The sequence below is a fragment of the Sorex fumeus genome, unplaced genomic scaffold, assembly GCF_029834395.1.
Source record: "Sorex fumeus unplaced genomic scaffold, SorFum_2.1 ptg000248l, whole genome shotgun sequence".
Lineage (NCBI taxonomy): Eukaryota > Metazoa > Chordata > Mammalia > Eulipotyphla > Soricidae > Sorex > Sorex fumeus.
Genome location: NW_026606305.1, coordinates 757,596 through 781,582, shown reverse-complemented (window position 1 = coordinate 781,582; position 23,987 = coordinate 757,596). Strand labels below are relative to the sequence as shown.

At 59.3% G+C, this 23,987-nt stretch overlaps 1 protein-coding gene across 1 annotated transcript; it reads right to left on the bottom strand.

Annotated features, from left to right (window-relative positions):
• Positions 1-17,096: 17,096 nt before the first annotated feature.
• On the bottom strand, positions 17,097-23,089 carry INHBB (inhibin subunit beta B). The gene is made up of 2 exons (XM_056109009.1): positions 22,523-23,089; positions 17,097-19,837 (listed from the first exon to the last, which is right to left on the bottom strand). Exons 1-2 carry the CDS (start codon positions 22,974-22,976, stop codon positions 19,062-19,064), a joined length of 1,230 nt encoding a protein of 409 aa, XP_055964984.1. The 5' UTR covers positions 22,977-23,089; the 3' UTR covers positions 17,097-19,061.
• Positions 23,090-23,987: the final 898 nt, after the last annotated feature.

Here is a 23,987-nt window from a genome sequence, read left to right as displayed (position 1 = left end):
AGCCGACACGGCCGACCTGAGTTCGATTCCTCTGCCCTTCTCGGAGACCCTGGCAAGCTCCAAGAGTATCTCGCCTGCATGGCAAAGCCTGGCAAGCTACCCATGGCATATTCGATATGCCAAACACAGCAACAACAAGTCTCACCATGTTACTGGGCCCGCTTGAGCAAATCAATGAACAACGGGAGGACAGTGACAGTGACAGTGACTTTAGAAGAAGAAGGAAAGGTTTCCAGGGTCTGGGGCGGGGGGCAGCACCAGTACCATGAAGCAGAATCTTCCACATTTGGGGTCAGAGCCTTCTCCCGGGACCTTGCTCTCTCCCCTCGGTTCGCAGAGGACCCAGGGTGCAATGAACCTCTGGTCTGCACGCCACTTTCCCCGTGACTTGTGGAAACATCACTGGCTACCCAGAGGGAGTGAGGCAGCCACAGGGCAGGGGCTGGAGAGAAGGACATGCCCATAAGACATGGATGGGTGGAGGGGAGGGAGGACACGGGACCAAGGACTCACCCACGTGAAGGCAGGGCAGGCCCACTAGAGAGAACAGCAGAGACAGCAGAGGAGAGAATCATATGGTGAGAACGATTCACATAATTTACCTACATCAGGGACCCTATGAAGCACCAAGGATCAAACTCATACTAGCCACCTGCAAGACAAGGGCTCTATTTCTCAGCTGTCTATCTTTTTCATTCTTTTACATGATAAACACAGGAAACGCGCAGAACTATGTGCAAGAAGCACATGCACAGGCCACAGTCCCCTGCCTGTCCCTTCCCTCATCCTTTGATTCCAGGCGCTTTCCGTACTGGCATGTGGTTGGAGCACTTTTGATTCCCTTCTTAATCCCCGGCCAGGAGTGACTCTCCGGGCAGCTGACTGGTCTCCCTCAGGCGACTTCCCCAGGACCTGCAGGAAACTGTGTTTCCCCAGGTGGAAGCAGGGGGAATCCCAAGACCATGGATGATCCCACAGGAACAATACCAGTCGTCCCACCCAGTGGGAAGAAGCGTGTGAACCCCTCTTGGAAGCTTCTAGAACACAATCAAGGTTCTGGAAAGTCAGGCAAACCAGCCTCTCCCTGCCTTTCCTGATGCCAGGCTGTGCAAAGAGCTGGAACCTTCAGGATATTTGCATAGCAGGTGGTATGCTGGGGAGCAGGCTCTGTGGGCCGGAAATCTCCTTCCAGGTCAACACTGTGGTCGTGGCACAGTCTCTGAAATAAATCTTCTGGTCAATCGGTTTCCAAAAGACACTAGATAACTGATGAAAGAAAAAATGGTCTTTCAACAAATGGTGCTGGATCATCTGATGTTGCATGAAAAACAATGAAATTGGATACTTACCTCATACCATATATAAAAACTAACCCAATGAGGGGCTGGAGCGATTAGCACAGTGGGTAGGGCATTTGCCTTGTATGTGGCCAACCCGGGTTCGATTCCCAGCATCCTATATAGTCCCCTGAGCACTGCCAGGAGTAATTCCTGAGTGCATGAGCCAGAAGTGACCCCGGTGCATCACCGGATGTGGCCCAAAAACCAAAAAAAAATAATAAGAATAAAAACTAACCCAATGATCTAAAGGTAGTCACTAAAATGACAAAGCCCTTAGGTGGAAAGCATAAAAAAATATGAATCTTCAAGACATTGGATTAGCCAAGGACTCTTACCTAGAGCACTAAAAGCACAAACAACCAAAGAAAATATAGATAAACTGGACTGAGAACTCTCAGGTCATAGGGATTTAGTACAAGGGGTCAGGTGATTGCCTTATACACAGCCAACCCAGGTTCAATCTCCAGCACCGCAGACGTCTCCTGAGCACCTCCAGGAGTGATCATTGAGCACAGAGTCAGGAGTAAGCCATGAACATAGTCAGGCGTAGCCCAAAAACAAAAACTGAAAACTGTCGTCACGCGTTAGACAACACCATGGAGTTAGCAGGGGCCTGGGGGCAAGGAACACAGAATGAGAGTACTTGCAAACCATGTATATTCCAGGAATTTATATCCAGAATATACATATAAAGAACTTGTACACCTCTATAAGGAAAAGACAAATAATCTAATTATCAATAGGCAATGGATCTGAACAGACATTTCTTCCAAGAAAACATGTATGTGCACATGGTCAATCCGTGATATCAATGCTCAATATCACCAGTCATCAAGGGAAATCAAATCAAAATCACAGTGAGATAGCACTGCACTCCAGTTAGGAAGACGAGAGAGAAAAGGAGAAACAAGAACCCAAACTGGCAGCAGCTAGGGGAGATCAACCCTCTCCAATGCGTTGTTGGAAAGCAGTTGGGCCGTCAGTCCCTCCAAATGTGAACCGGAAAGAGGCCACCTGACTCCGCAAGTCCACTCCATTGTAGGTACTCAAGAGACCTGAAAATGTGTCCCCAGGAAACGCTCACACATATATTCCCAGCAACATTTTTCCACTATGGCCAGAGCAGAAGCAAACAAACACTTTATCCATGTTATCCACTCAGTGCCTGAATGAATGGATAAAGACAGTATGGCCCATCTGTAGTGGGGAATGTCATCCAGCTGTAAGAGAGTGAGGGGTGACAGCCGCTCTGGGCTCCATGAACCTTGACAACACTGCGGAACCCAGGCAGCCGGTCACAGGAGGCCACGGGTCAGGTCACAGCATCTCTCCGATGTGAACTCCCCTCCCCTAGAGACAGAAAGGAGGTCAGTGATGGTCAGTGAGGTCAGTGATGGCGTAGGCTGCAGAGTGAGGGCAGGTTTTGGGGGAGCCAGGAGCAGGGGGTGATGATGGAAAGGTTCTAAAACTGATTGTGTCTGTTGGTCCCCTTCCTTGATGGCTGTGCTCAGCACGATTGCACTGTCACTTTAAGCAGAGGATCTGGTGTGTGTGTGAATTTGATCTCAATGGTGCTCTTCTGGGCAGGGTTGTCTGCAGGCCAGGCCTGACACCCTAACAGTCCTGCCTGCTCTTTTCTGGCCGCCTTCCAATATGCCTGACCCCCACCCGCCTCATCAGCCTGGAAATTCCTTCCTCGGCTCCTCCCACCCCTGCTGCCTTCCACAGGACCCCACCTCTTCCTTGCCTCCACTCCCATCTGCTCTCAATGGCCCCTTCCCTTCCGAAGCTCGGTCCTGCACTCCTGGGGCCAAAGCCAGCGACCTTGATCCTCCCTGCTTCTAGGGACAGGGGCAGTGAAGAGGACGGTGATCAGAATGGCACAGCTGACAGGTGCACTTTAGATTAGGCACCGGGTACTTTGCATCCGGTTTCATCTCCATCGAGCCCTCTCAGGCCAACACGCCCACTCCCCCCACTTTACAGGTGGGAAAACTCAGGCTCCGCCATCGCCAAGCTGCCATTCAAACCCCGGCAGCCTGGCTTTGGAACTGTGACCTTTCAGCCAATGCCAGGTCACGTGATTCCCTCTGCACCAACCCCTGTCCCCTCCTGCCTCCCCACACCTCAGCCCCCTACTACCTGGCAGAGAGAACTCTTCCTGGTGGGCCCCACTAGATGGCCCCCTGCACTTCCCTCCCTCCCCCCCCCCCCCCCCCCCGCAAGCCCACAGTAGCCCTGAGACAGTCCCTCTGAGTTGCCCCCTCCTCAGACTTCCAGCTGCCCCGTGACGCTGGTCCCTGGTGATTGCTGGTTCCCAGGGTGGGCAGGTCACAGTGACAGAATGACTCGCCCCCAACAGCCCCCTCCAGGGGTGCCGGCTCTGTTCCAGAAACAGGACCGTGCTCTGAGAGGAGGTGACTCAGGCCCAGGCGAGTAAGGGAGAGACTCGGCCAGCAGAGAGACAGGCGGACACGGCAGGACCTTTCGGGGCCCATGGCCCGCAGACACGCCAGGCCCTCCGCCCTCCACACAACCTATCCAGGTCAAGCCTTCGGGAATCAGGCTTCAAGGAAGAGCTGGGATCCTGCTCCTGGAACCCCCGGAAACGTCCCGACAGGCCACCTTCCCATCCAAGCTGTGGAGAGGACACCCCTCCCCCTCCCTCTCCCCCACCGGCCCCAGCCTGCTGCAGGATCAGGTATTTTCTGTGCCAACCACTGCCCTTCCCCAGGGCTGCGTGATCTAGTTTCTCCCTTCCTGCCTTGGAAATAGCTCGCTACAAGCTCACCCACGGCCCATCTGGGGGCCCACGGCTGCCCCCAACCCCCAACGCTCTCTCTGGTTAGGAGTTTCCCAGAGGACTGCAGGTCTTAGAGTGACTTTTTATTCCCACCCCCCCCCCCCCGCCCCCTTGAGTGAAAAGAAAGAAGGGGAGAAAGGGAGGAGGGGTAGAGAGGAGGTGAAGAGAAGAGGAGAGGAGGGGAGGAATGAAGGAGGGGAGGAAGAGAGGAAGGAAGAAAGGGAGGAGGAGAGGAGGGAAGACAGGGAAGGAAGGAGGGGAGGGGGAGGGGAGGAAGGAAGAAAGGGAAAGGAGGAGGGGAGGGGGAGGGGAGGGGAGGAGGGAAGAAAGGGAAGGGAGGAGGGGAGGAGGGAAGGAAGAGAAGAGGGAGGGAGGTAGTGAGAGAGGGAGGGAGGGAGGAGTGGAAGAGAGAAGGCCAAAGGAGAGGAGGGGAGGAAGGGAAGAAGGGAGGAGGAAGAAGGGATGGGGAGGAGGGGAGAGGGAAGAGCTTCTGGGGCCTGGTCGCACGGTGTCCTTCGGTTGCCGACTGGGTCACCCTCGCTCGGCTTCCAACTGCTGTGCTCTCAGGGACCCCGACTGGGCTACTTTATTGCAATCAGGGAAGGTCCCTCATGGTTCTGCCGTACACCTCTAGGGGCTTTTCTTTGAGACTCCAGTGCCGGGGCTGGAGCTCTCCCAACTCCAGCCCTCTCCCTTCCCCAGCCCTCAGCACCTCCCTGGGGCCTCGCCCTACTGGGCTGCAGAGCACTCGGCTATGAGACGTGAATTGGGCCGAGGAGACCCTGCAGCACTGGCTGGAGATGGAGTCGGGCCTCTTGGGAGAGCCGATGGGAGAGCACATGGCCCACATGCCTGGGAAGATGCTGGGAAACGAGTCTGCAGCGACCCACTTCCCAGATCACCTAGATCAGCCCATACCTGCAGCCCTTACTGCCCCAAACACAGCCCCACCTCTCTCCCCATTCTGTGTATTCTTAACTGCACTGGGGCTGCGTGAACTGGGGTGGCTGGGGTGAGCTGGGTGGGAAGTGGCACCCCTCTCCTCACTGGCGAAACTGTGGGGGTCCCGAGGCCTGTAGGGGTCGCCTCTGGGGAGAGCTGAAGGGAGCACTGTCCACCCTGACACCAACTCCAGCTCTCCCAGCATGCAGCTACCCAAGCTCACATAGCCCCTGATGTACACAACACGCGACATGCACACATCACGCACATATGTGCAACAGACACCACAGCATATACACACAAGCATGGGCCCAGAGCCGGAAGGGGCCAGGAGACCTGGGTGAGTGTGAGTCTGGCTGACAATCCCCAGCCAGGTGGCCTGGCCAGGTGTGCTCCCAGGAACTCCCACTTCAGGGGACACCCGCAGATGGGGGGGGGGCATTCCTGGGAGGGTTTGTCGGGCTAGCCACCTCCTCGGAGGCCAAGGGTGCAGGGCGTGGGGCAAGAGCCATAGCAAAGCGGGAAGGGTGTTTGCCTTGCACACAGCTGACCCGGGTTTGATCCCCTGACATCCTATATGGTCCCCTGAGCACCACCAGGAGTAATTCCTCAGTGCAGAGGCAGGAAGAACCTCTGAGCATTGCCGAGTGTGACCCTAAAAGAGAAAAAAAGGGGTACCAGGGATTGAGGGTGATTGTGACGTCTGCTGCAGGGGTGCCTTGGCATTTGAAGGGGGAGCTCACACCCCCCTCAGGCAGTTCCAGAGAGAGCATCACAGGAGGGGCAAGAGGAGCAGGTGAGCTGTGGGGCCCCAGGGAAAAGGAGCCGCAAGGCTTTGCAGGGAGGCCTATGCCAAGAGGGCAGAGAGGAAAGTCGCTCTGTGGCCAGGTGGGCGTTCTGGAATCTGTCATCGTGGTAAAGTGTGCACAACATTGCACTGACGAACTTCTTCAAGGAATCTGGTTCAGGGACCTCTGCTCACCTTGTCTGGCAAATATCACCACACCCAGTCCCCAGGACTCTTTCATCTCCTCCCATCTGTGCCCACGAAACACGGAGCCCCAGAGCCCCACCCCCGTCCCCAGCCCTGGCACTTACTTTCTGCCTCTGTGGATGGGACGACTCTGGGTACCTCCAAAGTTGGGGGTCACACAGCACAGACCGGGGCTGGAGCAATGGTACAGTGGGTAGGGCCTTTGCACCTTGCACGCAGCCGACCCGGGTTCGATTCCCACCATCCCATATGGTTCCCCGAGCACCACCAGGAGTAATTCCTGAGTGCAAAGAAGGAGTAACCCCTGTGCATCACTGGGTTGTGACCCAAAATGCCAAAAAAATTTAAAAAGTTGCCTTGCACACAGCACAGACCTTCTCTGCGCCCGTGTACTGCACTCGGCAGGGTCCTCAGAGCTGGTTCCTGCTCTAGCTGGGTGGGTCTTCCCTGCACTTGGAGGCCGAAGGATGCTCCCTTGATTGGCTGTACCCCTTTTTCCTTGCCCACTTACCTTCCCAGGGACACCCAAGATACCTCCCGGCTGTCATGCATGATGCTGTCAGGAACACGAGTGCTCAAGAATCTTTCCTCAAGACCCCAATTTCAATGGGTTCTAGACCCATGCACAGGACCAACAGGACTGCGGGATCAGATGGCAGTCAGGTTTCATGATACAATGAAATTTTCCCTGCTGCTGGTGCCACTCCCAGAGAGAGCCTCACAGGAGAGGGACGAGAAGCTGCACCTATCTGCACCAACAGGCACTGGGTCTCAGACCCCACCCCCACCCCACCCCGGTTCATCTGCATCTGAAACACTCACTGTTTTGTTTTGGCTTTGCTTTGGGGGGGGGGGGACACCTAATGGTGTCCAGGGATTACTCCTGGCTCTGTGCTCAGGCATCTCTTCTGACGGTGCTCAGGAAACCTCATGGGAGGCCAAGAATTGAACCAAGGCTGGCCCTGAGCAAGGCAAGTACCTTTCCCGCTGCAGTCTGTCTCCGGCCCCTCCTGGGTCTTTTGAGAGTGACCCTGTCCTGGGGAAGGCTGGCACTTATGCTAACCTGGCTTCCAACATTTATCAGAGCCCACCTTGTGCTTAGCACTTGAGGCCTTTGAGGCATCACAAAGTACGGGGCTCCCAGATATTCCAGGATAATCATCCTGGGGAGACCCTCGCCATGAAGTTCAATGTCCAGTCAACTGAGATGGCCTCGACTCACCTGTCCACCTCTACAGCACTTGGGAGCAGGGTGGTGGTCCTGGAGGCACAGTGGCCTTCCAGAGGGGCTTCTAGAAGGAGAATGGGAGGGGGAACAGCAGTGGCCTCCTGGGACATCTGCCCAGCCAAGAATGGTTGGCAAACTTGCTCTGTAAAAGCTCAGAATCAGTATTTTAGGCTTTGCAGTCCATATGGGTTTCTGTCATAACTAATGTATGAGCACATGAGCTAACCGTAGTCCAATGAAACTTTATGGCACTCAGTTTGGATTTCATATCAGTTTCTCATGTCATGCAATATTCTTCTTCTCTTGAATTCTTTCAACCCTTTAACCATCTTAGAACCATTCTGAGGATCAGATATCACCCATGGGCCATCATTCCGTACACCCTCTTATGGAGTTGGCAGTAGCCAGGGGATTGGGAGGTAGAGGTGTACAGGGTCCTCTTCAGTGTCCATGGCTGGATGTCCCTAGAGCCCACCTCTGCATATCACCTCCATGGTGCCCGGGTATGCCTGCACCCAAGTCTCCTGCTCCCGTGATGGAATGTGACAGCTCCTGAGCGAACTGGGCAGGTGTCGGCGCTCAGGGCTGCCTTGTCTGCATTGGTGGCCCATTCCCTCTTGCTAGCCTCCATGGGCCCTGAGGGTGGCAGGGGCAGGCCAAAGGCAACCCCTGGAAGAAAAGACTTGGGACTAAAATTGGAGAGCAAGATTACAAGAACTCTCACGCACAAGGGGCTGCATTGCCGTCTGTATGACTTCCTCAATCAAAGGTGAAGAAACTTGTCTCTTCCAAGAGCATTCAGGTGCTTATAATATCAGTCACGGGTCATGCACTCTAGGCAGATGGGTCATGGGCAGCGAACGAGAAGCACCTGTGTCCACTTCATCCTGGCTGCAAAATCACCAGGGCCAGACCAGGTGATTTTCATGGGCCAGACATTCCCCACTCCAGTCCTCCTAACTCAGCTCCCGAGCCCTATCTCAGTTCTGCCCTAGGACAAAGGTCATGGTCACCCCTGTGGCCTGGAAGACTAGCCTGCCCTCTCCAGGCTTGAGACAAGCAAAAAGGAGAGAGAAACTCCGTCCCCCGCCCCAGGGCCAGCCACCTTTAAAGGGGAACAGCTACGTCTGGGCTCCACCTCCAGCTGCTTTTTCCACACCAGGAGACCTTGCGCCAGTCACCTGGACTCTCTGCACTTCTGTCCCTTCATCCCTGAAACAGAAATGATATGACCCTTCTGGACTGGTAGTGGATGAGCCAAGTTAAAACATGCCAGGGGCTAAGAGACAAGCTTGGCATGTCCTGAGCACTCCAGCAGTATCTCAGGGAATCCAGAGAACCAGCCTATGAGGTACAGGCTATTATTAGCCCCCCGACATGATGAAGAAACAGAGGCACCAAGAGGTTAGGTCACCAGCCATGGGGCACACAGCTAGGGCCGGATGGAGCTGGAGCCCAGTAATCCACAGCACCGTCAGCCTACAGGCCCGGCTTTAGAGCTCTGGGCTGACCTGCCCTCTTGGGAACAACCAGGTTGGGCCCTGTGGAAAGCCCCTGGGCCCACCCAGCCGAGGCCTGCCTTCTGCGGGGCCCTGTCCCTCTGGGCCAGCACCGTCCTACCTCTTACACTCCTAAGCCTTGCGTACATACATGCAGACCCCAGGGCCTGGTCGCCCCCAGACCATCCAGACAGGCAGTTGGTAAGCACCATCCTGGCCAAGAGCTCGGAAGAGGTGGCAGAGGTAGCGAAGCCAACTTCCCATCTCACCAGGATGGCTAGAGAGTCATGAGGGCTCTGGCCACGGAGGGACTCAGAGGAATCCTGGAAGCATGGCCAGCAGGCACTCCTAATCCTCTTCCTGGGAGCAACAGTGGCATAAAGCCAGTTTGGGGTAAGTTTTTGGAGGGATCTTTTTGAATCGAGGGTGGTGGGGTGGGAAATGAAAGGCTTGAGATGATGGTGCTCAGGGATCCCTCCTGGCTCCAGGCTCAGGGATCACTCCTGGTAGTGCTCCAGGCACCATATGCCATGCCAGGGATGGAACTAGCCAGCCAATGTGCAAGGCACATGTATTATCTCTGTATTATCACTCTCCGGGCCCCGAGTCAGCTTGGGGTAAACAGCTCCTTGGAAGACTCATGTCATGCAATATTCTTCTCTTGAATTCTTCCAACCCTTTAACCATCTTAGAACCATTCTGAGAATCTGACGTGACCCATGGGCCATAGTTCCCCACACCCTCTTGTGGAGTTGGCAGTAGCCAGGGGGTCGGGGGGTTTCAGGTGCACGGGGTGGGTGTTCGGCCCAAAACCTGCAGTCTTCCTGCCTATCCAACAAGAATGAGGTCCCCGCAGAGAAACGGAGGTGCCGGCTCCCGCAGAGGGCAGAAGTGCCACGCCTGGCGCACACACACAGCGAACACAGAGAGCAGAGCAGAGAATGACCAGAGAGACGGATGATCCAGACGGACACAACTCCCGCCGATTGCTGAGCCCGAACGCCTGCAGCAGTCGAGCAGCGAGGCACCGAGAAGGACTGCCCCCAGCGAGTGCTTCGTGAGCACCTGCTGCGTGCCAGGCGTGCGTTCTTGGCACTCAGGACACAGCACGCTGCAGCCATCAGGAACCAGCCTTCCAGCAACTCCCAGTCTGCCGCTGGCAGCCAACTCCCAGGCTCCTGCTCTGGGGGCGCTTTGTCGCCTTTCTGCAAGCAGAGGGGCGCCCAAGCCGGCCACCACTCCCTCCTTCCCTCCCTCCCGGAACCAGTTCTGCTCCTCTCCCTGTGGTTTGGCTGGACAAGAGGATCCATCGTGAACAGCAAAATCATCGATGCTCATTAGTATGTCCAGCACCTGTGGGCGGCAAGGCCATAGGAAGCGACTCCTCTCACTGGGATGGACCCCTCCAAGTCCCGATTTGTGATGTGAACCTCTCGGTGGGCACCGGCTCTCCCTTCAGGAAGGCAATCCTTCAGGACTCCAGGAGGAACCAAAGAACCCGCAGGTACCCCTTCTGGGGGCTCAGGCCTGGGGCCGCTGCCCTGCATGTTTGGGGTGTCCTTTATTTATTTATTTAATTTTTTTTTGCATTTTGGATCACACCCGGTGATGCTCAGGGATTACTCCTGGCTCATGAACTCAAGAATCACTCTTGGCAGTGCTCAGGGGAGGGACCATATGGGATGTTGGGAATCGAACCCGGGTTGGCTGCATGCAAGGCAAATGCCCTAGCCACTGTGCTATTGCTCCAGTCTCTGGGGTGGCCTTTGTGTCATTTCTGCTCTTAGCCTGAGCGGCTCTGGGGTTCTGGAGCGCCCGCAGGCTCAGTTGATCCTCCAGGAAAATGCGTGGGTGGAGGGAGATCTCATACACTGAGGCTGCATTTCTTTCACTCTTTTATCAAGGACAGATGCAGCCCTGAGTTGGTCCCAGCCGCAGGACGGTGGATCCGTCCAATCCAAACTAACAGTTGGGAGGTAGGGGGTGAGACATGCAGAGGGCTGACACCCGTGGAGAGTCACCATAACCCACAGGAGAGGGGGGGATAGGGAATCATGCATCCCAGATGTGCGTCCCCCAAAGGGCCCCCAGATGTGCCACTTCTACGACAGGGAATGGTTAGGGAGCAAGTCCAGGACTTTTGCACACAGCCCCAGGCCCTCCTAATCTTTGTGCCCAGATGCCCCAGCTCTCCACCTCATATCCTGGTGGCCCCCAGGAGCCCCTTCCAGGACAGGGGCAGCTTCAGAAGAGATGCAGAGACCTGCTCTAGGAACTCTGTGCCCTGAAGGAGAGTCACCCCCAGCACCCCAGAAACCAAGCTCTGGATTCCTGAAGGACGGAGCCCGTCTCATGCCTCCAGAGATCCCTGTCAGTGGAGCACATCGTGTTTAGCAGTGGACTCTGGGAATCACAGACAGTCGTCCTTGGGGACCACAGAGCCAATTCCCTCCCCACCCACGGGCCCCTCGGTAACAAGTGCAGGGGGTGAGCCCAGAAAAATCCAGCTCCCACACCCCCATCCAGACGAGGACTGTATGGAATGGGGATGTGGCTCAGAGGTGGGATGCGTGCCCAGCAAGTGCATAGGCCTGAATCTGACCCCGAGCACTGACGACACCCACGGGTGCTGCTCCAAGGTCAGGGGGGACCACCTGCCTCAGCTTCCAGCGCTGTTGGATGAAGACCCTAAAGGTAAGGTAAAGGTAAAGGCCCTCCCGTTGATCCTTGATTTGCTCGAGCGGGCCCAGTAATGTCTCCATTGGAGACTTTGTTGTTACTGTGTCTGGCATATCGAATACTCTCGGTAGCTTGCCGGGCTCTCCGAGAGGGGCGGAGGAATCGAACTCGGGTCGGCCATGTTGGCCGCTTGTAAGGCGAACGCCCTACCCGCTTCGGCAGCACATATACTAAAATTGGAACGATACAGAGAAGATGAAGACCCTATTGAAATGAAAGGTGTCCTCCCGTTGTTCATTGATTTGCTTGAGCGGGCCCAGTAACATCTCCATTGTGAGACTTTTTGTTACTGTGTTTGGCATATTGAATACTCTCAGTAGCTTGCCAGGCTCTCCGAGAGGGGTGGAGGGATCGAACCTGGCTCAGCCGGGCTGGCTGAGCGCAAGGCAAACGCCCTACCGCTGTGCTATCACTCCAGCCCTATTAAATAATTTAAAAAAAACAAACAAACAAGAACTGGAACTAGCTACCAGGAGCCCACCACCCCACCCCAGGGCTTGAGTCACCACCAGGAGCAGATGGGCTGGGAGGACCAGTAGGAATTCGGAGACACAAGAGGAAAGCGGGGACCAGGAGCCCCCCAGAGCCCAACCAGCGCAGCTGCATGAAGCTGCCTGAGCCCACCTGCATCGTCCGCCTAGCACCCTACCTGCTTCTGCGTCCCAGCACACCAGCGGTTAGGATTAGGTTCCCCGGGGCACCTCCAGGCTCAGCCCCGGCCCCTGGGATGGAAGGAAGGAGTGTAGGCCGCTCCTGCAGGGGATTGGCAGGAGTGAAGGGCACCCATCATCCTCTCGGCCTCCCCTCGGCCTCTGCTCTGCTATGGCTGTTCCGCTGGAGAGTCCAAGAATCCTTCTGGAAACCCTCCCCCACTGGAAATGTGGGAGGTAGGGGGCATCCTCTCTGCCACCTCCCTGGCTGCTGCTCCCACGTTCCCGGGGGGTGCCGGCCGGCCCCACTCCCCACTTACTCACACAGGCCAGCTCCGTGCCAGGCACGCCCTAAAGCAGAAGCTCTGGTGCCCCCTATGGGGGCGGGAGGAGGAGAACTGGGGGGCTCTGGAGGCCAGTTTTCTGATGCCCCCTGATGCCTTCTACCTAAAGGAACTTTCTCCCCCATTCCACAACCCTGTTCCCGGGGGCTCCAGGCCAGGGAGTCACTGTGTGGGGAAGTGGCCCATGTGGCAGCCTTAGGGACAAATCTGAGACCACCAAGCAAGGCATATGCTTCCCAACCTGGGAACCCTCTCCTGCTGCCCCCCACTCCCTGGGATGCGAGGCCAGGAGTGGCTGGACGGAAAGCCTGATGGTCAGCACACACAAGGCCTTATGGCCAAGGTCCAGGTGAGGACAAGCAGGAACACTCTGTGAGGGGAAGATGAGCTCTGGCTGGGCAGCCCACCTCCTCGCTCCCCTTCCCACATCCCTCCCCCCCCCCCCCCCGACCTCCAGCTGCATGACGACAAGGACTAAAACATCCCAGAACCTGCCGGCCTCCAACTAAGCACCTTCATGCTCACGCTCCCCGGAGACTCTGGGCCCCATGATGTGCCGGACAGGGCGCGCCAGCCAGCCAGATGGTAGCCTGAGCGCCCGCTCCCAGGGCTGATTCTCAGTGAAGAGAGTGCGGGAGCGGGACGTTGCCCCTGGGGCCCCCTACCTGGCCCAATGCTGTCTACTCCATGGAACCCACCTGGCTGGGCAGGGCTTGAGGACAGGGCATGATGTGGAGGTGGCCCCGCCACAGGGATAAGGTCAGATGCCCCCGACTCCTCAGTTTAAGTCACGGGCAGGAGAGTGGCAGACATCCCCTCCTGACCGATACCCTGAGTCCACCTGCTCCTCTCTTCCAGGAAAAGTCCTGAATAGACGCAGCTCCCTTGCCCCAACTCTGGCCAGCTCCGGTCACACGTACTGGGACCTTGGAGACAAATGGGGATGCACAAATTCAGCTCTGACTTAAGGGCAGCTCAGCCATCAGTGAGTAGCTTCCTCGCTCTCTGCCTTAATTTTCTCTTCTATGAAATGGGCATGAAACCCTTTCCCCCCTCCACCCATTATCCATTGCAAGGACTGACCCAGATGGTGTGTGAATGACCTCCCAGCAGATGATGGCGGGTACCTGGGGAGTGTTTGCGATGGACCGGGCATGAGGGGCTCAGCTGGGGGGCTGCAGGGACACCTGACAATGTGGGACTCTGGTGGGGTGGGGAAAGCAGGGGACAGGATGCTGAGGGCACCTGAGCAGGTCCCGTACCTGAAGCCCCCAGGCCCACGCGGCAACACAGGCTTCCCAGTCAAATCTGGTGCCAAGGTGGGCCATCACTGCCATGGGGCAGTCCAGTAAGCTCCAAATGAAAACTCTCACCACCCTGAGCGCCCAGCAAGCTGCAGGCTGGTGCAGTGTCTGAAGGAGGAAGAAAGCAAGAAGGGGCAGAAACGCCAGCTCGCAACCCCACCCCTCGGTCCCACGGTCTCCGAGCCCCCACTCGGAGCCACGCTCACCCACTCAGTCAGCCACACGCCCCACCTCCCAGCCAGCCAATCACGCGCGGCCACCACCGCCGTCTCACACCCCACACGGCTCAGCACACAAACAGTCACACCTACGGTCACAAAACAGCGCGTCACTCATGCTCACCCACCACTCCCACTGGCAGCCACGCCCCCCACGCCCCACTCACTCCGCCGAGCACGCCAACCGGGGCCTGCCTCCCTGCCTGCCTGCCGCCCCCCACCCCACCCACCACCCCACCCGGGCCTGCCCGAACCACTCACCCCACTCGGGCCCCAACCGCACACACTTCAGACCCGCAGACCCGGCCCCTGCCTCAGCGCTACAGGTAACTTACGCTTTGCTCAAAGGGGCCCATTGAAGGTCTTCCAGGGCAGGGGCGGGGGAGCGTTGCTGGAGTGATAGCACAGCAGGTATGGCGTTAGCCTTGCACACAGCCAACCTGGGTTCGATTCCCAGCATCCCATATGGTCCCCTGAGCTACTGCCAGGAGTGATTCCTGAGTGCAGAGCCAGGAGTAACCCCTGTGCATTGCCAGGTGTGACCCAAAAAGAAAAAAAAAAAAACAAAAGAAAATCTCCCAGTGGGACTGAGGCTGCTGGGGCCTTCTTTGCTTCTGCATTTCTGCCCGCAAAAGCACACTTTCCCTAGCCCCGCCCCAGTCTCTGGGCCCCCTACCCTGCCCCGACTTTGACCAGGAGGCCGCAGGCCTCTTCAGGAGGAGATGCCTCACCAGGACCCCTTGGGGGTCCCCGAGAGTCTCCGCAGGCCTGGCAGAGGGCATGCTAGGTGAGGTGCTGGACAGGGAGGTGGTGTGGCAGGGGGAGGGGGGAAAGAGCTGCCCTGCCCCCTCTTCAGGGTCCTCACCTGGAGCTGTGGCAGGGATGCCAGCCCAGGGCCTCACACTAACAGCCCTCCCCAAACCCAGCCTCTCCCCTGACATGGGGTGGGGGTGGGGTGGGAGGAAGCCCACTAGGGGCTCCCCTCGAAGCCAAGCTCAGAGCCAGACTGCGGAGAAAGGACAGACCACCTTAGGAACCTCCTTTTCCTGGAAGCCTCAGTTTGCTCATCTGGGAAATGGGAAAAACAATGGGGGAGGTTGGTTGTAACACTATCTGCAGTAGGGCGGGAAGGTCCCCTACTTATCTTCTCTCCTGCCAGCCTCCAACCCCCGCGATGGCTGAGGACTCTGGGCAAGAGTCCCAGAACTGTGAGAACCCCAGAACTGTGAAGGGTGGGTGGTGGGGACATTCGGGGCTGGCGGGGGTGGGAACCTCGGTCTCTCCTGGCTGCCCCCCTGGGATGGAGCAGTACGGGGCACAGAGAGGCTAACGCGGTCTGAAGGGAAGGAGGGGAGAAGGGCCTTGACGCGAGGTGAGGTGGAAGGAGGTTGGAAGCACTACCTCTGGGCGGGGGTGGAGGAAGGGCTGTACGCCTGGGCTATGCCCTGCCCGTCCAGGGGAAAGAGACCAGGGCAGGACAACAGGAGGGAAGGGAGAGAGGGCTGCAGGCAGGGCCCGGAGAGAGCCGAGCGGGAGAGCACGCCCAGGCCTTGTGGGTGAGGTCCCGAGTGCGGTCCCAGCCACTGCTTAGCCAGCAGCAAGCCCGGGTTTGGGCATCACTGGGAGTGACCCAGCCCAAGCACCCCTCACTGTGAATCTCTTAAATACAAGACCGAAGCACAAAGGAACAAGGGTGTCACGAGCACAGTGGGCGGGCGGGAGGGGCCAGGCCCTGGCAGAAGGTGAGCACCAGTCCCGGGTCATGGGCAGTCCCCAGAGCACCTCTTAGGGATACTCACAACCTCCTCCCGGGCCCAGGGCCATAGGCCTGCATGGAGGCAGTGACACTCAGGCCCCCTGCATCTCAGGGTCCCGGGCCCCTCCTGGGGCTTTCATGGGACCCTGCCGGTAGGCTCAGTTCAGGTGGGCGTGCATGTTAACAGGGGGCCTGGAGAATGCTCCATGTCCAAACAGCAGAGGCATCTCGGCGGCCCTTAGCATGCTCCTCCTGCAGGGGCTGTGGCTGAGACGTACACCCCGAGACAGCCGGGTCGGGCCCAGTGTCCGTAGCATTCTCCTCTCAGCCCCCTATTCATTTCTGGTTGTTGCTATGGCCCCTGACAGTGCTCAGGGCTGATTCCTGGCAGCGCTGGGGGGAGCAGCTTGGGTGGGCTGTGTGCAGGGCAAAAGCACCTTAACTCCGGTACTCCCCCCCACCCCTGAACAAACACCCCCGCCCCCCTCTAAACACAAGTACCACAGGACCGAGGCTCTCTCGGAGGTGGGGAAGAGCAAAGCCAGACGCCAGAGGCTTCCCCAAAGCAGCCTTCTTTGTCTCTCTGTTACCTAAGGGTAGCTGTTCCTGTGGTCCCACTCGCTCCTGAGGGAGCCAGTGACCCTCGAGCCAGGGACCAGCCTCACCTGGTAGGCCCTGGGGCTGCAGGCAAAGCCTAAGGCTACAGGACCCCTAGAGGTGGGGCAGACAAGGCACAGGGGGCTTAAATGCCCAGGGGATTTCAGTCTCACCTTGGGGGATCTCTCCTCACCCTGTGACCCGGTTGGCCTCACCTGCTCCAACGCCTCCTCTAGCCTGCTACCGTTTCTGTCCCTCTGGAAAGGACAGTCAGCACTCCCAGCATCTCTCTCCGTCCCTGAGAGTAAGCCTCTCCTGAGTTAAGGTCAGAAACAAGCAGCACAGGGGGGTGCTGATCTCCCCTCCCTCCCGGGGAGGGACCTGACTGGCCCTTTTAGAGGCACCCCAAGGGGACACCCATGTGTCATTCAGGGACTTGCTCATCCTTCTGATCTTCAGCATTTTTTTCTAGTCAGTCTGACACCAGTGTGTGTGTGTGTGTGTGTGTGTGTGTGTGTGTGTGTGTGTGGCGGGGCAGGCAAGGACCCTGAGCACTCCCAGAGTGGGCCTTTGGGGACAACTGGCATGGAAGCAAGCGAGCCTGGGGTCTCCCTCAGCCCCTCCCCAACTCTGCCTCCCTCTGCTCCGACTCTCCTCCCCACACACCACACGAGACAGGAAGCCCATGGCACCCAATCTTTTATTTTCTTAAACTGTACACAAATGTAAAATACTTTAACACAAGTCTATGGGAAAAAATTGTTTGGTTTTAAATTATTATGAAACAGAACCTAAGGGGGAGCTTTATTAAATAAACATAAAGATGGGGATTTAAGGATACACACCTGCATTCTAACCAGTCCTTTTACTCTACCTTCTGGGTGTGTGAGGATAGAAAAGACACATCGAACTGAATAAACAAAATCCATTTATACCCTGAAACGTTGGCAGGCCACTCAAGGGATTGTTCAGAATGTCTACCTCATAAAGATGGCCTCACCATCTAATAAAAATTAAAACTGATCTGCTGGCCTCTTTGGTTCCAAAATTATGTATAATACATTTAACTGTATTTTTTTTGCTGCTATAAAAATAACTTCTTTTTTCAAATGGCAGTTTCTGACTAATCATGCAACTAAATCAGTGCAAACATTAAAAGCAATCATTCGCTTAAAAAAGAAGCAAAGGATTTCATTTCAAGTATAAAAAATATAAAAAGAGTCGTACGAGTCCAGTTTCAGCTAGTGTGGGTCAACCCTTTAAATTGCATAGTTCACGTGGCACTGGGATGTCTGGGGGCAGCAGGCTCCGCGCCCTGCCAAGAATCCTTCTGGACATAGGCGATGGACAAGCGCGAGATCATGCGCGTTCAGGCAGTGGGGCAAGGGCTAGGGGGAGCACGTGGGCAGGAGAGCTGGGAGAGGCCACATCTATGGTTGGCCCTGAGGCCTGGGGTCCACACGGGCCACTTCTGCCAAGCAGCGGAAAGCATCCCCGTCTCCCCAAGGCCAGCTAAACTGCTCCCCCCTCTGGACCCTTGCTTGAGGGGACCTCCCCACCCCTCAATATTTCCATAATGCCTCCACCACTTCCTGCTCCGGGCTCCTCCTCCTCCCCTTTCCTGGGGGGGGGCCATTTCCCCATCCCACCCCACCCCCACCCCCACCCTTGGAAGAATATCCCTAACCAAGGACACAGATGGCAACTTTCTTCCTCCCGTTCACAACCATTCCCATTTTAACTTAAAAGGTCACCCCCCTGGTAGCAAAGTCCTTTTTCATTTATACAACTGGAATGACCTGTCAACTGCTAGTGATCAGTTAAAGCATCAAATGAAGACCCTTCTCCCCTCCCTCCCCGCCCTCCCCCCCCAAAAAAAAACAAACACATAGAAGTCATGCCTGGGAACCCCCGCAACAGTCAAACGGTCATGGCCACTGCTCCACGGGCCGGCAGCGTGGGTCCCTTCTGGCCTCTTTCCCGAGGCGAGAGGGGCCAAGGGCAGGCTCCGCTGCTGGGTTGCCTGAAGGATCCCAGGCAGGGAATCCCGGCCCACACCGGAGTCAGGAGATGCTGAGGCACTGTGGGCCTTGAGCCAGGCCAAGGGGGACACAAGAGGTCCTCAGTCTGTCGCCCCCCACAACCAGTTTGAATCTCCAATCCCCTGCGGTGGCTCCCGTGCGCTGTGTCTCTCTGTCTTTGTGCTTTGATGTGTGCAGGAAGGCGTGGTGCAGAGTGGTTCTGGTCCAGCTGGTGGGATGGGGGCCGCTCACCCCATTCTCTCCCGCTTGATGGGCACTGGTAGCTAAGCTGCCACTTGTCACCGCATCCACCTGCTGCTGCTGGTACCCCGGAGGCTGCTTGTGTGGGTGGCAGGATGCGTCTGGCTGTGCGCGTCTACGTGTGCGTTTGCAAGGATGTCGTGTCGCTGGAGGGTTCCCCGTCAGGTCCCGACCGATCTGCTCGATGAAGTCGGAGAGAAAATAGCTCAGTCCTCTTCTCCCTGGCCCCACTCGGCCCCACCACACGCCCCATTCCCGCCGCCGCCGCCGCCGTCGTCATGGTCGTCATCATCGGAGCAGCAGGAAGAAGCCTTTCCAGGACTGTCCCCACCACACCCCACCGCCGCCGCAGCCCAGGGCCAGCGTCAGGCACAGCCACACTCCTCCACGATCATGTTGGGCACGTCCCGCTTGACGATGTTGTACTCGTCGTCGAAGTACAGCATGGACATGGTGCTCAGTTTGGTGGGGATGCAGCAGGAGTTCACCGTGCCGGGGTTCAGCCCTCGCATGCGGTACTGGTTCACCACAGCCGTGTGGAAGGAGGAGGCCGAGCCAGGGACGCCCGCGAGGTAGGCGGGGCAGCTGCCCTCACAGTAGTTCCCGTAGTAGCCGGTGGGTGCGATGATCCAGTCGTTCCAGCCGATGAGGCGGAAGTCGATGAAGAACTGCTGCCGGCAACAGAGGTTGGTCCGGCCGTCGCACTCCAGGCCCCGCTTGCGGATGCGGTGCCGGCTGTCGCCCAGCCGCGCCTGCACCACCACAAAGGGCCGGTGAGACTCCTCCCCCGGGTCCACGAACACGGGCACCACGGCCAGCTCCTGGCAGCCCTCGCACTGCACGTCCAGGCTGAGCCGCCGCTCGCCCCGCTCGAACAGGGCCTGGATGGCCTCGGTGAGCGGGAAGGTGTGCCAGCCGCTGCGCTTGAGGTCAACCTTCTTCTCCACCACGTTCCACCGGTCGCCGTGGCCCTGCTCCTGGAAGTACACCTTGACACGCACCTTCCGCCGAGTGCCCTTCTCCAGCACGTAGGGCAGCAGCTTCAGGTAGAGCCACAGGCTGGCCTGGACCACGAACAGGTTCTGGTTGCCCTCGTTGGAGATAAAGAAGTACAGGCGGACCCGCGAGGAGGCGAGGCCATCTGCGGAGAAGGGAGAGAGCAGGCCAGGTTAACTTGGGGAAGAACGTGAGGCAGGCAATGATCTGGGCGGCACGAGGCTGGAATGCACCGCCAACCACGCAGCTGGAAGAGGTTAGGTAGAGAGCAGAAATAACGTGCCCGGAGCCAGGGCCTCTGGCGGGAACCTGGGAGAGGCAGAGGAAATCATTTCCCACTGAGAAACCCGGACCAGGTCAGAACTGGAGGGTCCAGGCCTATAAAATCCTCCCTCACCTCTCCCAGGCCAGGGCTCCCCAGAGACGGGCTGTCAGGCCTCGAAGCTCGACAGAGGAACTTGTCAAGAGGCCAAGACCTTAACAAGTTGTTATGGGTATCTGCAAAATCTGAAAAAAACAAAACCAGGAGCCACAGAGCCTGGAGGGGTGGGCCGTTTCCCTGGAGTTTGGGCTTTTTTTTTTTCTTTTTGGTTAACTTAGGGCATTGCAAAATCAAGCCGAGCTACCTACCTACCTCCTCTTTCTAGTGTTTACCTAAGCATGATCTGAGCCAACCCCAGCAGAACCTCTATTGCAAACACGGGAGCTCTGCTCAGAACCCCGATGCAAGATCTGCGTGCACTCTGCGGGCTGCACAGGGCGGCCCTCCTTGCCCCAGGAGTTCCCAGGGTTAGGACATGCACGCAGCCTTGAAACTTGAGGGCCGCTGCGTGGACGAGACCTCCTGCTCCCCAGTAAGGGCACACTCAGAATCTCCAAGGCCAGGAGAGGATCATCCGGTGGTTGGTTTTCGCTCTTTCAGCTCTGCCCCGAGAGAGGCTGTGCCAACCAAGAGACACTCCTCTCCCACCCTGCATCTCGGCCACCCTTCCTGCTGACAACCTCGACCGCCCCCCACCTCTTTTTGTGCTGGAAGAACAAATAAGGCAACTGTGCCGCGGTGGCCGATTTTATCAGCCCTTCTACCACCAACCCCCACCCCACCGCCCCAACCTCCTGGCAACCCCCTTCTCAGGCCTCTCTCAGCTTTCCTAATAACACTGACATCTGACTTTGAAATGGGGGAAAGTGCAGCCTTAAAAGCTGGTCTTGGACAAGCTGCCTGTGACCTGAATCTGTTATTTATAAGTCAAAGAGCTGGCTCCGTGAAACGGACCAGAAATATAACAGCCCCTGCTGTCATTTTGTGCCACCGGGACCAAAAGGCCTCCTCGACCTTCCAGAATCACATTTCTACTCTGGGCCCCAAAGCACCTTTTAATCCAAGCTCTCTAATTGCACGGCGCCCTTTTCCTGACTCGGTGGGACCGCTAAAACGGCAATGCGTTTCTTTCTAAGCACAAGCCAGCCTGATTGTCTCTGCTTTTCTCCACACCCGGCCATGCAAAACTTTTCATCCCTTTTCATCCTCAGGCGGCACCAGCACAGTCAGCCTGCTGCCTCTGGGGGTGGGGTGGGGGGTGCTTCTGCAGCCCGCGGGGTGGGGAGGTGGGGGGACACGAGGACTCAACCACCCAGGCTCCCTGCCCACCCCGCCCTGCGCCTACCAGTGCTTTCCCCCTCAGCGACCTTCTCCACAGTCCCCTCGCACAAACGGGGCTGAGCTCCAGGCACAAAAGCCAGTCTGGCTCATTCAAGTCCTGAAAAGGACAGCGGAGTCGAAAGCACCAGCAGCATTTCCGCGGCACATTTTCTCTCCCCGACCCTCCTCCTTTGAAAGTTCGGAAAGATCGTCCTCTCCCCCACCCCACCCCACCCCACCCCTCTCGGATTTTTACATTTAGACAGTGGCAGATACTTGCAGTCCGAGACCGAGGGAAAATTCCAGAAAGAACTCCTACCCTTTGTTAACTAAGAACTCTGCAGCTTCGGGGCTGCCCGCGCGGCGGCTGCCAGGCGAGCCGAGGAGGGAGGCACGGGGCTGCCCCCGGAGCCCGCAGCGTCTCGCCCGCTCCTCGGCGGCACTAAACGATGGGACCTGTTGAGAAGCCGGCCTTCCGCCCGACTCCGGCGCCCACACAATCGGAGGGAGGTTGCCTAGCTCTCCCCAGCGAGGCTTCAGCAATCCTGGCAAGCCCACGCTGCAGGGCGATGGATGGAAGCGGCCCTGGGGCCTCGCCGGCCGCGCGCGCGGGCACACGCGCACACACACACACACGCACACGCACACGCGCGCGCGCGCGCACACACACGCACGCACACACACTCTCCCTCACTCCTCCGGCCCACGGATATCAACAAGCACACACATCTCCATCCACACTGCTAAGCCTGCACTCCGATCGTGGGAAACAAAAACATTAAGCAATCGCCAAGCAAGTGCCCGCGGAGCCAGGGCCGCACTCCCCTGCCGGGAGGGGGACGCGCGCCCAGAGGCGCCGGGGCCCCATTTCCGAAGGGTGCGGGTGGAAGACAGGGCGCCGCTGCTGCTGCGGGTCTGGGGGGTGGGCTGGTGGGAGCGGAGGCTCGGCGTGGGTTGAAAGCGAGAGGGTCTGCGGCCGGGGTGGCGCGAGCAGCCCCCGGGACAGCAGCGCGCACGGCCAGGCGCGCGAGGCCCGCGGCCCGCTTCCCGTCCCGCACGCACGCACGCACGCACGCACCCCGAGCCGGGCCGGGCCGGGCCGAGCCGGGGCGGCCGCGGGGCCGGGGGGCTGGGGGCGGAGGGGCGCCAGGGCCGCGGCCGGCCGACGGTGCCCCGAGCCCGACCCACCTGTCTCGGCGAAGCTGATGATCTCGGAGACGCGCTCCTGGCCGTCGGCGCCCGGGCTGGCGTGGCCGTCGAGATGCGGGATCTCCACGCGGCCGTCCTCGCGCACCTTGCCCGCGTGCAGCTTGCGCAGGGCCGTGACCATGGCGGCCTTGGGCACGGCGTGCGTGATGTTGGGCCGGCCCCGCATCTGCAGGCGGCTCAGGATGTGCCGCTTCACCGCCTCCAGGAAGTCGCCGTCCACCCGGCCCGGCTCCTCGGGCCGCCGGAAGCCGCCGCACGACGTGCAGGTGTCCGGCGAGCCTCCCGGGGCTGCGGGCGGCGGGGGCGGCGGGGGCGGCGGCGCGGCCGGCGAGGGCGGGGGCGTGGGCGAGCCCCAGGCCTCGGGCCCCAGCCAGCCGGCCGCCAGCAGCAGCAGGCAGGCGGCCCCCAGCGCCCTCCCGGGCAGCCCGTCCATGGTGCGCCGCCGGCGACGAGGGCGCCCGCCGCGAGGCGAGCGAGCCGAGCGCAGGGCCGGGCTCCGGGCTCCCCGCGCGCCGCCCCGCCCCGCCCCCGCCCGCCCGGGCCTCCGCCCGCCCGCCGGGAGGGCCGCCGCCGGCTCGCAGGGGGAGGGGGCCGGCCGGGCCGCGCCGGGGCAGGGACGCCGGGGTCTCCCGGGGCCGGAGAGGCGCGCGCGCGCGGGCCGAGGCGGGGGTCGGCGGGTCACTGCCGCGCGGGCGTCACGGGGCGCCCGGGCATCGGCTGCTTCCCGCCCATCCCCTCCGCGTCGGGGCCCGCAGCCCCCGCTGGGGAAGCGAAAGCGGCGGCCGCGCCCGCCCGGCCGGGGAAGGTGGCGAAAGAGCCGGTCGGCGCAACTTGGCCGAGAGGGAGCGAAGGCGCTGGAGCCCCCGGAGCGGAACCGGGCGCGGCTTGGCGCGGCGCTGCGGCGGGCGCTGCGGCGGGGCCCGCGCTCGCACCTGAGCGCTCGCCCGACCGACTCGTCGCCTCGCGCGGGGAGCGGGGCCGGCGCGCGGGGCGGGGGCGGCGGGGCGGCGACGGAGGGTCGTCCTCTGGGCCCGGGCCGGCGGCGAGTGGAGCGAGGGGCGCACCAGCGCCGGGGAGAGCGCCGGCCGCGCGAGTCCGCTCAGGAGCGGCGCGGCGTCCCCAGCGGCGGGCCCTGCAGTCCTCCCGGCGCGTCACCCGGCAAAGTTGTCTCCAGGCTCCCGGGGCGCCGCATCCACGGCCGGCCGGCCGCGGCGCGCTCCGCGGGGGCCTCTGCTCCGCCCGCCTCCTCGCCGGGGCCCTCCCTCCGCCCGGCTGGGGGCGCGGGGTGCCGGCAGGGCCCTTCTCCGGCCCGGTCTCTCCTGCGTGCCGCGGCGCTGGGCGGCGGCGATGTCGCCCCCCGAAGTCTCGCAGCGTCCCCGCGGAGCGGCTGCCCGCGCGCGCTCTCTCGCTCCTCTCTCTCTCTCTCTCTCTCTCTCTCGCACTG

What these genes read in the sequence shown, in the direction of transcription:
- INHBB (XM_056109009.1), bottom strand. Translation starts at nt 22,976, where the DNA reads ATGGACGGGCTGCCCGGGAGGGCGCTGGGGGCCGCCTGCCTGCTGCTG. An exon ending in CATCAGCTTCGCCGAGACAG is followed by an intron (nt 19,838 to 22,522) that starts GTGGGTCGGGCT and finishes CCTTCTCCGCAG; the next exon opens with ATGGCCTCGCCTCCTCGCGG.